The sequence below is a fragment of the Gadus chalcogrammus genome, chromosome 16 (genome assembly GCF_026213295.1).
Source record: "Gadus chalcogrammus isolate NIFS_2021 chromosome 16, NIFS_Gcha_1.0, whole genome shotgun sequence".
NCBI classification, from domain to species: domain Eukaryota; kingdom Metazoa; phylum Chordata; class Actinopteri; order Gadiformes; family Gadidae; genus Gadus; species Gadus chalcogrammus.
In genome coordinates, this window is record NC_079427.1 from 25,649,490 (window position 1) to 25,662,557 (window position 13,068).

General features: G+C 43.8%; 1 protein-coding gene, 1 long non-coding RNA gene and 1 pseudogene across 2 annotated transcripts; 2 read left to right on the plus strand and 1 right to left on the minus strand.

The window, feature by feature from the left end:
* Positions 1-467: 467 nt before the first annotated feature.
* LOC130406753 (5S ribosomal RNA) lies at positions 468-590 on the plus strand (annotated as a pseudogene).
* Positions 590-4,082, minus strand: LOC130406117 (uncharacterized). The gene is made up of 3 exons (XR_008904418.1): positions 4,003-4,082; positions 2,630-3,275; positions 590-2,529 (listed from the first exon to the last, which is right to left on the minus strand). It is a non-coding gene; the product is annotated as an uncharacterized LOC130406117 (long non-coding RNA).
* Positions 4,083-5,369: 1,287 nt separating this feature from the next.
* On the plus strand, positions 5,370-11,893 carry LOC130406729 (aerolysin-like protein). Its single transcript, XM_056612416.1, has 2 exons — positions 5,370-5,852; positions 10,755-11,893. Exons 1-2 carry the CDS (start codon positions 5,370-5,372, stop codon positions 11,223-11,225), a joined length of 954 nt encoding a protein of 317 aa, XP_056468391.1. The 3' UTR covers positions 11,226-11,893.
* Positions 11,894-13,068: the final 1,175 nt, after the last annotated feature.

Below are 13,068 nucleotides of genomic sequence, written 5' to 3' on the forward strand. Positions count from 1 at the left end.
AGGGTTAGGGCATCTGTGGTGTGGTCAGAGGGGCGTGGTTAGGGTCGGCTATAAGAGACGACTCTCAAGGAGGCTCTCTACAGTGAGGTCAGATCCATACTGACGATTCCATTAGTTCCTGGAAAGGGAAGAAAGACCAGAGCGGAGCCACCAGGACAGGTAAGGAGGATTCAGGGTGGTCTAACCGGGATCTATGGGGTTTTGATCACTGGGTAATCATGACGGCATTTCTCACAAACTAAACATTCAATCAATTAATGGAGAAAAGAATCAGCAGAATAATACGTAATGAAAATAATCATAACAGTTTGAAACAAAATATTTCAGAATGAACTCTACCTCAACCCACTACAACAGTAAAATCCTGCATTTAATTTACTGTAATTTTTGCTTGCGTTTTTTTGCAGTGATACAGAGGCAGGCGTATTCAACTCCAAATTGATTTTCAGAGTGCATCTCACTCATAAATTATAGGCCATACCACCCTGAATACGCCCGATCTCGTCTGATCTCGGAAGCTAAGCAGGGTCGGGCCTGGTTAGTACTTGGATGGGAGACCGCCTGGGAATGGCTTATGACCCCCCAAAGTCCCTATCCCTCGACCCAGGGATCGCTCAAAAAGGATCAAGGATCCAAATGGATGGCTCCTTCTGCTGGTCACTGGTGGGAGGATTTATTACCAGAAATGTAAGGTGCAAGGCCTAGATAATCAAAAACCACTAGTCTGCTGAGTGTTTTGTTTATAATTTTCATACTTGAATTGATGTAGCTGATGAGATTCATATAATCAAGTGGATAAGTGTTTAATTGTTACATTTCTGGGCTGAATTAAGAAAAAGAATAAGAATGTATTCAGTGCACTCACTTTGTCTGGATGACAGAGCCATTCAAAGAACTCATTGTTTTGACCACACAGGGAGTGCAGCCAGCACAGTGGGGGTGTATTCACACCTCTGGTTGCGGGAGGGAAGACACAAGGACTACTAATTTCTTTGGTGTGTTTTTTCTTTCCACTAACCCACCCCGCGCGAAAGCCAAGCACACAGAGACTCCAAAATACTTTTACAACTTTTATTTTTCACCCAGAATGCGTTTCATTGAAAAGGCAATGAATAAAACACAAGTAAACAAGATCTGTTTAGTTAAAAGCTCGCCCACCACGACAAGGTACAGATCTACAGGCGAGAACACAAGAGCATGAGATGAGAGACAAACATGTACTACCATTTGCAAACATTTAGTTAAACATGGAGCTGACAGACATACACACATCACAAGGACAGGCACATATAAATAAAATTAATAATAATCCAAAAATCTCAACAATTGAAGAACACACACTTATACTTAAGATACAACTCAACAATTGGCTTGTACAGGCTAAAGTGCAATAATGAACATGATTATCCAAAGACTCAGGTGACAAATCAACAAATAAAGGCTCAAGCTGTTCCTCCGTTTTGTGTTTTTTTGTGTTTTCTTTAGCAAACTTTTGTTAAAACTGAAGCAGACAAATACATACAAACATCACAAACACATGAAGCTGACAAAGACAAACAACAATCATGACAAAAACACAGATTATCTGAACATGAACAACCACTAAAGAGTATGTAAACTGATTGTGTTAGATTGGAACTGATTAAGGTTAAAAAGATTGGCCTCGATATTGAAAATAGACCAGAATGGATACTACAAAGTTAATTTTAACAGCAATATAAATAATAAATAAAAGACTAACAAAGAACTTCAAGTAAAACTGCAAAGTGCATTTTTTTTAACGATATAAATAAATAGAGAGTGCTTGCTGAAGCACTTTAATAACACACACAAAGACAGAGACAAACACACACAAACAAGCCTCTTTCTCTCTCTTACAGATGGCAGAGGAACAGTGGCATCACAGAGGTAAGTTATTCACACACACACACACACACACACACACACACACACACACACACACACACACACACACACACACACACACACACACACACACACACACACACACACACACACACACACACAGTCCTCCTTTCCAACTCTGCATCCACGACACCCTTAAAGTTGTCATACACCACATTGTCGAAGCCAGGGGTAGTGGACTTCCTAGTGGATGGACAGTAGGAAAACATTTTCTGCATGCTTCCATGCAGCCACTTTCTCCTTGGAAGGGGTGTACCTCTTCCGCTGTCCACCAGTTTGGCACGTGGCAAGCCCCACATGGCCTTGAGGACTTGTTAGGCATGAATGCCTTCACTGTTGGTGCAGGAGGGACAAAGCTCTGGCTGCAGGATGGCCCACGAAACAGGACGGAGGGGGCCTGTGCGGGGAGGACCAGCAGTATGGGTGCTGCCGACACAGGGGGTGGGCCGTAGGTCAACGCAGCAGGTGGCCTCGGCTGGAGGTGGGTGGGCGCAGGAGGCCTCGGCAGAATGGGGGTGGGCACAGCAGGCCTCGGCCGGGTGGAGGACGACAAACCCAGTGGGCTGAACGGGCCGGTTCGCGGGAGTCACATCAACAAATAATCTGGAAACATAAAATACACATGTGATCAGTATTGATATGAGGTGTGTGCTATTTGCTTTCCACAGCCAACAGGTGAAACAAAGTGCTTATGACAACTTACCTCCGCTTCTCAACACGTCTCTTTCCAGCCTCGTGATGGATGAGCCGGTACTGGACCTGAGGCCGGTCTGGCGGAGGGAGGGATGTTGGCAGCGCAGGAGCCTCCGGGAACGGTGCGTCCGACAGCACTTTCAGGTGAGGAGTCACCTTGTGGCAGAAGGAGAAGTCGCTCCTTCTGCCACTTCAGCAGCTCGTTCTGCTCTCCCTGCTGGCAGTACTGGAACAGCAGCCACACCAGCCAGCCGACATCATTCTCCACAAGCCACCTGAAGGTCTGACCGTCGTACTACCCGAACGTGATGACTAGCTGACCTTTCCACAGCTCAGCCCCCGACCTCTTGGCAGCCGCCTCTGCTGTCATGAGATCCAGCCATTTAGGGTCAACAACAGTGCTGCTGCGGTCCTCTGCCACAGACCTTGCTGCCCAGTGCAGCCTGGCCTCTCCTTGCCGGTACAAAATGATGTTGGGGTACTGGTGTAGCTGTTGATGGCTGACAAGCGATGGTTTAGTGGCCAAGCTCTTCCCGCAGACATCACAGGGAAAGGTCTCCCTGGCGATGGCATGGATCTTCAGATGCCTCGCCAGGTCTGACTTTTCACTGAATGTCTTGTTGCACACGGTGCACTGATGTGTAGGCATGTTCCATCTGGTACAGTAAAACATGAATAAATGAGTACAACTAAAAGCAGATTATTTAGATTGACAATATGTAGCCCTTTATTATACAGAAATGTGCTGTTGGTGTATTAGCTAGGACAACACGCTCGCCAGATTGTTACCTATGTTGTTAGAAATTAGCTACTGTTTACCAGGTATGCAGCGCATCCCATGCAACAAGAGATTAACACGGTCGCCAAATTGCTTCATGTTACAATTACTCTCAGATCAGCTGTTGTCTAAACAGTCACATTTACCCATATTAACACATATCCACATCAAATTGACCAAGAAAACGTTGATTGTCGCCGAAAAGCAACAAGTTTGCAGGTATGCGACGTAGCCCTTACTATTGTAAACAGTGTCGTTAGCCGCGCCTAGCTATCTTTACAAAACACACATTAATCAGCTTATTATTTCAACGACCCTTGGGTGAATATAGTAATGCCATACACCGTTGGAAAGCTTAGATTGCCACGATTAAAACGAGACTTCCCACGGGTAATATGGTTGCTCACCGACAAAACGGCGATAGGTTGACTAAAGTCTACCCAGCAGCTAAAAACATACCCACTACGTCTTCCCTTTATACACAACGACCGTGTTATGACACGGTCGAAATCTTTTCTCTTTCTACAAAATCTAAACAGCTTAATACAAACCATAAAAAAATGTCTAATTATTAACTAGCAAACGATGGAGGGGATAACATTTACCTGAGTCAATCCTCCGTTGACAGCTTCACAGAACTAGTGGCATGGTCGCCTTGATCGTGAACAGAAGAAATTAGTATTCCAATCCACGCTCAATGATTGGTCTGTTGGGCGCTCAGCTCTGCTCAGCATTGCTCAACCATTGGCTGAAGGCTGCTCAGCTCTGCTCAGCATCGCTCAACCATTGGTCGGCTGACGGGATAGATAGGGACTTGGAGGGGAAACCAGGTGCTGTAAGTGGTGTCGGGTGGTGGCCAATAGGTGGCACTCTTCCCTCTGGCCCCTTCACTCATCAATCCCGATGCCCCAGTGCAGTGCCGCCCTTCGGAGGAGACGTAAAACCGAGGTCCTGACTCACTGTGGTCATAAAAGATCCCAGGACACTTATCGCAAAGAGTAGGGGTTTCCCCGGTGTCCTGGCCCAACCAGGCTCATTCAATCTGGCCCCCTAATAATCCTCCTGTACAATTGGCTGACTCATCAATTCCCTCACTCTCCACCTCAAGCTGGTGTGTGGTGAGCGTTCTGGCGCACATTGGCTGCCGTGCATCACCCAAGTGGGTGCTACACACTGGTGGTGGTGAGTTAGGTCCCCCCCTTCTGTAAGCGTCTTTGGGTCATTGAAAAGCGCTATATAAATATAATGAATTATTAATTAATAATTAATTAATTAATTAATTAATTATTATAAATAGATGATAGACGGTTGTAACCAGCTCTGAGGTCACCAAGGTCCAGAACCGTGGAATTATTTTTAGAGCAAGAAATTAAACTGGATGGCCTCAACAAGGCCACATGCCAGGGCATCAAGGCTATACGTTAAAAAAACATGATTTCGATTTGACTTAAATTGACGAATCCATTTCTAAAAGCGATAATGCCTTTTTAATAAACAGTGTAACACTTCTAGAGAAATACAATTTTGTAGCAAAATAATCATTGATATGTAATTAATATTAACCCGTTGCCCCCAGGATGCTTTTAATATGTACCAGCCACTACCAAACTCTAGTTTCTGAAAAATCACAAGTGGATTCTGTGGCCTACATATTATAGCATGTATTTCCTATATTTCTCCATATATTGTAATTATAACATTTGTCTATTTGTCTACACACACGTGTGTGTGTGTGTGTGTGTGTGTGTGTGTGTGTGTGTGTGTGTGTGTGTGTGTGTGTGTGTGTGTGTGTGTGTGTGTGTGTGTGTGTGTGTGTGTGTGTGTGTGTGTGTGTGTGTGTGTGTGTGTGTGTGTGTGTGCGTTATTCAATGGCCTGGTAATGTTTATACATATACGGTAATATTCATACTAGGTATGTTTTTTGTATTATTTTATACATAAACTGTTTCATTTCTGTTTCAGGTTATTAATCATGGCGACTACACTGCACAGAGTCGGTGGACGGGGAGGCAGTTCATTTAGTTTCACTGGCCGTAACAATGGTGCCACCCTCAAGAAGATTGGAGTGGCAGTTGGCGGCTGGCAGATCAAAGCTGTGCGGGCAGAACTGACCGACGGGCGTGTGCAGACCTTTGGAGATGCAGACAGTTTCAGTGAGTTTACGTTTGAACCTGGCGAACGCATCACCAAGCTGTCCCTGTGGGGGAACGGTGCCGGAACACGTCTGGGTGGCATCAAGTTCTGGACGAGTTCTGGACGCGAATTCTTTGAGTACATGAGTGACTGGAGACTGAAGAACGAGTACTCAATGGATGTGGGGTCTGGAGTCTGCCTGGGGTTGCAGGGGAACGCTGGCAATGACATCGACAATATGGGATTCGTCTTCATCAATGCCATCCAGTCGTCTGTGCTAACCGACATGTCCTATCCCAGCCTGGCCATGTACACACCCGAGGTGAGTGCTGCTATGTGTGGAAGACCTGAGTCTGAATATGGCAGGCTAAGTGGGCCAATACATTTAAATTAACAAGTGTTTCTTTATTAACTCCGAAAAGCAATTGAAATGGAATAATTTTCATGCATCACCTGTTTTTGTAGTAGGCCTAGGTTGTGTCCAGGACCGAAATTGGCAAGTATTTTTACTCTTTCCCATCATAAACAAAGCATGATTTATACCTATCTTTCATAGTATATATTACTCTAATATATTAATCAAATGTATTTTATAAAGCCCTTTTTTATATCAGCAGCTGTCACAAGGTGCTTTTTTTAAGAAGAATGAAGAAAGATTTGTTCTGATCAAGTGCTTGTTGGCCCACTTTTACGTTCCATAAAGGAAAACTTGATGAGTGTTGTCCACCGTATAAACTAGAGCTGTCAAGCGATTAAAATATTTAATCGTGATTAATCGCATTAATGTCATAGTTAACTCACATTAATCGCGATTGATCGCAAATTCGTTTTCTATGCTAAATATCCCTTGATTTATGTGTCCCATTAATTCTTCTCGTTTTAATTCTCTTATCAACATGGTGAAGTGCATCGGCTTGCCTTGTGCAAATGATTTTTTATTGATAACAACATTCGCATATACTGATCCTTCCTCAAAACAGGAAGATACAAAAAAAGAGCCTATAGTGCAATCAAAATCTAAGCAGTCGTTTAGACTGCTTTGAACAAATGTCATTTGAACATAGCAGTCAGGCTATGTTCAAATGACATTTGGCTTTTTTTTTCTTTTCTTTTTCTAAAAGATTTGCGTTAATCGCGCGATAAAAAAAATGACGCCGTTAAAATTGGTTTGCGTTAACGCCGTTAATAACGCATTTAAAGGTTGGGTACGCGATTTGCGAAACGCCAGCAGATTTTGAAAATACACAACTCAAATGGTCCTACCCCCTCTCCTTCAACGCTGACTCTGACTCCACCCATTCCAAGTACCTGGACGCGCAATCATGCACGAGCGCGAACAGAGATGCGCGAGAGCGAGCCAGGCTAGCGTAGGTTTTCGTTTAACAACATGGCACTACATTCAGCTGTAAATTGCACCCAGTACCGCGGGAAGTAGGGGTTTTGGGGGTGCTGCAACACCCCCTGTCCGAGGCCCTGTCTTATCACAGAAAACGATCATTTCTAAAAACTCCGGCCAAAGTGGAGATTTCTGAAAACGCCGGTTATGTGTTGTCGTATCAATGGGGAGAAACGGGATTTTAGGTTCTGAAGCGTCACATTATGCACCAGGAAATGCTTAACGTCATGTGAGCGTCCGCTGTACCGCATTGGTCCGAATATAAACACAAACCCCATTGTAATACGACCTATATTTGGAAAAAAGATTTGAAGACCAGATCTTGATTTCATGAATAAATAAATTGTATTCATTGAAATAATATACGAAAATAAAAAGGCATAGAATAAAACACTGCATTGCCACTAAACAGTAGTGCAAATAGGCCGTACTGATGTGTACACCAAAGACTATTCCTGACACTCCTCTGCCCCGCTGTGTTCGCTCTGGCTGTGGTCGCTCCGAACTGTTTCGGCCCGTGGCAAAGCGAGTCATCCTCGCTGCTGTCCAAGGCATGTTGAGACGCAGCATTTATTTAATGCTCATATGTCCTAGTGCTGAAAAAAGGTTATATGAAAAAGTGTGAGGGGAGCGGTGGTGCGCTAAACTTGTTCTGTGAGCAGCTGGATGTGAACCATGGTGTGAAGGAAGTGAACACAACGATCGATTTTCAACTGTGCGCGCATGCACTGGTGTAATTGAGCTGCGCTGCTATATATCTTTTTTTATCAATGTGACGAGTTGCGAGTCTAGTGCAGGCCGGGTTTTTTTTTCCCAGCACCCCCTGCTGAGAATACGTTCTCGCGGCTATGGTTGCACCAGATGTTATAAACATTAAACGGTCACATAAATCATTACTATTTTTAGAAAATGTATGTTTGTTTCATATAATTGTATTGGAAGTCCTGGTTTTCACTAGGGTTGCCGCGGTGTGGACATTTTCACACCGAGTAATACACTCGTCTCAACACCGGTATTACCGAGTATAAACGGTATAAACTTTGAAACTAGGTCAACCGCCACACAAGCATCGGTTTTTAGACCCTTCTCGTCCTTCAGTTGCCGCAAACGTTCAAAAGCAGCGCCTAGGATTATTCTTGATTTCAGTTTTTCTCTTTCAGCGTTTTTATTATCAATTACTCTCTGAAAAAGAGTTTTCCTTCTCTTTGCTGGTGGTGGTGGTGGTGGTGGGGATGGTGGCGTCTTGTCTGCCATGGAAATTGTCTTCGACTGCTAGGTCCAAATGTGGATTAACTAGTTCCAGTAGATACCGCAGGATAACAACAAACAGGAGCTTGCTCTGGGTCACGAGCTCTGGGTCACGAGTACTGCACGAAGGGGTCGCGCGCGGGGCGCGGGGGAGGGGGAGTGCAGTACGACCGTTTGATTGACGTACTTACTGTCCAATGAAACTCGGTGGCAATGGAAATGATTGGCTGGAGTTTTTCGAGCCCTGCCCGTTCCACAGATGATTGACAAGTTTAATTTTCATGTCAGTACTTCTAACTCAGTGGCTGTAAGCGGGTTATGATAAGGATTTCAAGTAATTTTGCAAAAATGGCCAAAAAAGCGAATCACCTACGCAACCTTTAACTGACAGCTCTAGTATAAACATTATAATTTGAGTGGTTGACAGTTATGTATTTTGTTTAATTTCATTAGGTCAATAAAATAGTGTCAGCACTTAAAGATCCCATGCCATGCTATTTATGGATGCTTTAATATAGGTATTAGTGGGCTACAAACACAGTATTCAAAGACGTCCCCGAAATTCAGCCGTGGTGCAGAGTTACAGCCACTCCAAACCAGTCGCACATTGAGCTTCCCCCAAACGCGCTGTTTCGGTGGGCGTGTCAAGGCAGGTCAAGGAGGGGGGTGGGGGTGTGGCCCTGAGCAGCTTGTAGCCACAGTACAATGCGCTCTGGTTACGGTGGGCGCGTCAAGGCAGGTCAAGGAGGGGGGTGGGGGTGTGGCCCTGAGCAGCTTGTAGCCACAGTACCATGCGTGGATGTATCGCAATGGCTCGTAGAAACCCATATTATACATAGATATCTCTATATAATATAATATAATATATTATGTATATTATCACCTGGCCCTGCATGCGCTCTGTTTACGGTGGATGTATCGCAATGGCTCTTAGAAACCCATTTTATACATAGATATCTATATCATAATATATATTATCACGGCCAAAAGCTCTGTGAGCCTCCAGACGATCAAACTACCGCGTCTTCTTCAGATTGATGTGGAAGTGGAAGAACCAGAGACGTCGGAGAACCGGACGAAGTCCTTTGCGATTCATTATATCGTCTGGAGGTGCACACAGGTTTTGGCCGTGATAATATGTATTATTTGATATAGATATCTATGTATTATATGATATTATTTAGATGTAGAGCCCCAGGACTGTAACGCAAGTGTTGTACACTTCCTTGTTATTTGGATAACCGTTCTGCTGTTGGTGTGATAACACGTCGGACTCTCGTCTCTGGTATTTCTACAACGAGACTCGTAGTGGGGGTTATCTCAGCCATGGTTGAGAATGAATTGGGGGAAAGGAACTTTGGCTTTGACTCCCTGAAGTACATGAACCACGACATGGAGGAGAAGGGGATTGTTGGCCGCGAATGTATCCCGCTTGAGCCCTGCTTCCCGCCGCCTCGGCAGCGGTCAGCGCTAATCACCGCCTCCTGAAACGGTAGTCCATCGGCAGCGAGGCTCCGGCGGGAGACGACCGCGGTCAACAATCCCTTTCTCCTCCATGTTGTGGTTCATGCCTACTTCAGGGAGTCAAAGCCAATGTTCCTTTCCCCCAATTCATTCTCAACCATGGCTGAGATAACCCCCACTACGAGTCTCGTTGTAGAAATACCAGAGACGAGAGTCCGACATGTTATGCGCCATCACACCAACAGCAGAACGGTTATCCAAATAACAAGGAAGTGTACAACACTTGCGTTACAGTCCTGGAGCTCTATATCTAAATAATATCATATAATACATAGATATCTATATCAAATAATACATATTATCACGGCCAAAAGCTGTGTGCACGTCCAGACGATATAATGAATCACAAAGGACTTCGTCGGGTTCTCCGACGTCTCTGGTTCTTCCACTTCCACATCAATCTGTAGTAGACAGAACCGCGCGTTGCCTGCTGCCTGCTGCCGGCGCAAGGCACCACCGCCCGGCTGCCCGCTGCCGGGCGGTGGTGCTTCGCGGCGGTGGTGCCTCGCGGCAACCGGCGGCAGGCAACATGTCGCAGTTCATGTACTTCGATGTCGTTCTGCCATTGCATTCAAAATTCTGTAACTAGCCTGTTACTACGAACTAAGCAACTACCATGCACGTATTAGCATTTAGCACTAGCTCAATCACGACTCCTTCAGAATTATTGTGGGTGGTTGCGAACCAACCAAGTGGGCAGGGCCATGAATAATAGTTTGACAACGCTACGTCACAGTGTCACCTTATCCAGATTGGCTCATTTCTTCTGCCTTTTTCCTTTCATTGCCTATTGCATTCAGCAGACAAACTGCATAGATTTCAAACTTACCACAGCTCACAAACTTATTCAGACCTATGTTATTTAACAAACAACAGGAAAAATGTGATTTTAATGGCATGGGCTCTTTAAATCTTTTGATTTTCTCCCCTGGGGGATTAATAAAGTGTTAAAGTCTAAATGTTAGACTAAATAAATGAGTTGATATTTTATGTACTGGTTATTAAGTATTATTTTGTGTGTTGCCTGAAAAATATGCATTTTTTTTGTGTTTGAAGGTAAAAAAAGAATACGTAAAAACTGTGTCTTATCAGAATGGCAGTACTGCGGATCAAGAGCATACATTTATGTACAGCAGATCTGTGACCAAGTCTACCACCTGGAGCACCACCACTAAGATTGAGTCCACCTTCAGCCTGACTGTTACAGCAGGGATCCCGGGAGTGGCGGAGGTGTCTGGTGGGCTTAGCTTGACCGTGGGAGCGGCGCAGACCTCCTCAACGACCTCCTCTGAGACCGCAACCGAATCAGATGAGGTCACTGTGACGGTCCCAGCAGGAAAGACCGTGAAAGTTGAGGCGTCAGTGGGACGAGCAGACATCAACCTCCCCTACTCGGCCACAGTGAAGATCAGATGCCTGAATGGCAGCGAGCTGCGCTTCAAATCCACTGGCAACTACAATGGTGTGGCTTACACTGCAGTGAATGTTAATGTCACTGAGTCTGATTATGTGAACGATGGAGAATAAGATGCATCAACATCTTACTGTGCACAGTTTTAATATTGATTGAATAACATTGGTTTGATTGCTAATGTAGAGTGACTGTCACAGATAAATAAATCATAATCATAAACCTGCTTGTGTTTCCGTGTTCATCCTTAGAGCTTGTTCAACAAAATATGAAAATGAGTCTGTCTAGCTGATCCCATTATTTAACGTTTCAGTTTAGTAAGTGATAATTTCAGTTCAAATATTCTATATGCTGTTAATAATTTAGTTTTCCAGTCCAACAGCCTGGAAAGATAATACGTTTCTGCACACTTCCAGTAAGATGCTAATTGCTTTAAAAGTTGAGGTTTATGCTAAATCGCTTCAGTAAATGTGGGACAGGTAATAATCTAAATAGTGCCAAAGATAATTCATTACACAATTGTTCCAAAGATACAGTATATTGCCAACAGAAAAACAGCAATACAGCCGAAGGCACACCTTCATAGGACAAAACATGTTGGTTCCCTAACCTAGGGTGACCTCAGTCCCCAATACACGGAAAGAGTTCACAGCAAGTGTTCAAGAGGAAGGGGAGATCTTAATATTGAATATTCGCAATAAGTTCTACTTTAATATTTGTCCACTTGGGGGTACGTTTTGTGTAACCTGTAAGTCAAGTGATATCTTCAATATTGTCATATAATCATAACAGTATTAACAAAGATAGGCCTACATTAAAAATAGAAATACCAGAGACGAGAGTCCGACGTGTTATCACACCAACAGCAGAACGGTTATCCAAATAACAAAACATTTGTAGACAGTAAAAGACAAATCCTGGAAGCCTTTTGTTCAACTTTTGCAGACATAACAGCCGAACAAACTGCTTACAATGGATATCAAATATTGTTTGGGAAGCTCTTCCCAACACTGTTGTAGATGTTCCCACAAATGTGTTTCACTTGTAGGTTGCTTTGTTTTCACCCCAGAGTTATAGAGAGAGAGAGTTGCGACACGCTATGATCTCGCCGACAGGGTGGTCACGTGGTTATCACGGGGTTCATGTAAGCCTCAATAGATCCAAAGACCAAACACGCCGCGCTGTCAATGTTATTCTATGGGACGACAGCAGAGATTTCAATATTGAATGGTAAATATGAATGAAAAAAACACATACAAGTATTGGTCTGACTGTTATTGCATTATTGCATATTTGTAAATGTCAGTTTTACATTTAGATTGGTATGGGGACAACTGAAAGCTATCCATCAGTATTACTTCGATACGTTTTTAAGTTTTTGAGGAGAGCTTCACGTTCGTGTTAGCATACTGGCTTAACCTTAACTTTTACCTTGCATCTGTTTTGAAATCAAAGTATTCGAGATGTTCTACAATGATCATTTTAAGATATAAGCCACACAAAGTATCAAATATATTAAAGAATAACAACTCATTACGCTTGATTGAATGAAATAGTATTCTATACTTTCCGCCATTACAATACTTATAATAGCCCTGAGCAAATTCAAAATTGGTTTAGAGGGAGGGAGGATCCTCGTTTGGTCATGAACTCTGACCTCTAACCTATTCTCAATAGTCAGGGCATAAGTGGTTGAGGAACAGTTGTTACCCGCTCTGTGATCTTCAATGGTGTCATGGTTCATTGGTTACAACAACTAACATTTTATAGATCAATGGTCATACCATGGTTGGCTGTGCAGCGTTTGGATGCTCCAATCGGTCCGAGAAGGGTTACCACATGTATGGCTTCCCCAAGGACCAAGAGCGCAGGAAGAAATGGATGGCAATGGTCAGCCGTCAAAACTTACAAGTGACAGGGGTCAGCAACAGTCAAAAAACTATGTAATGTAAGTAATGT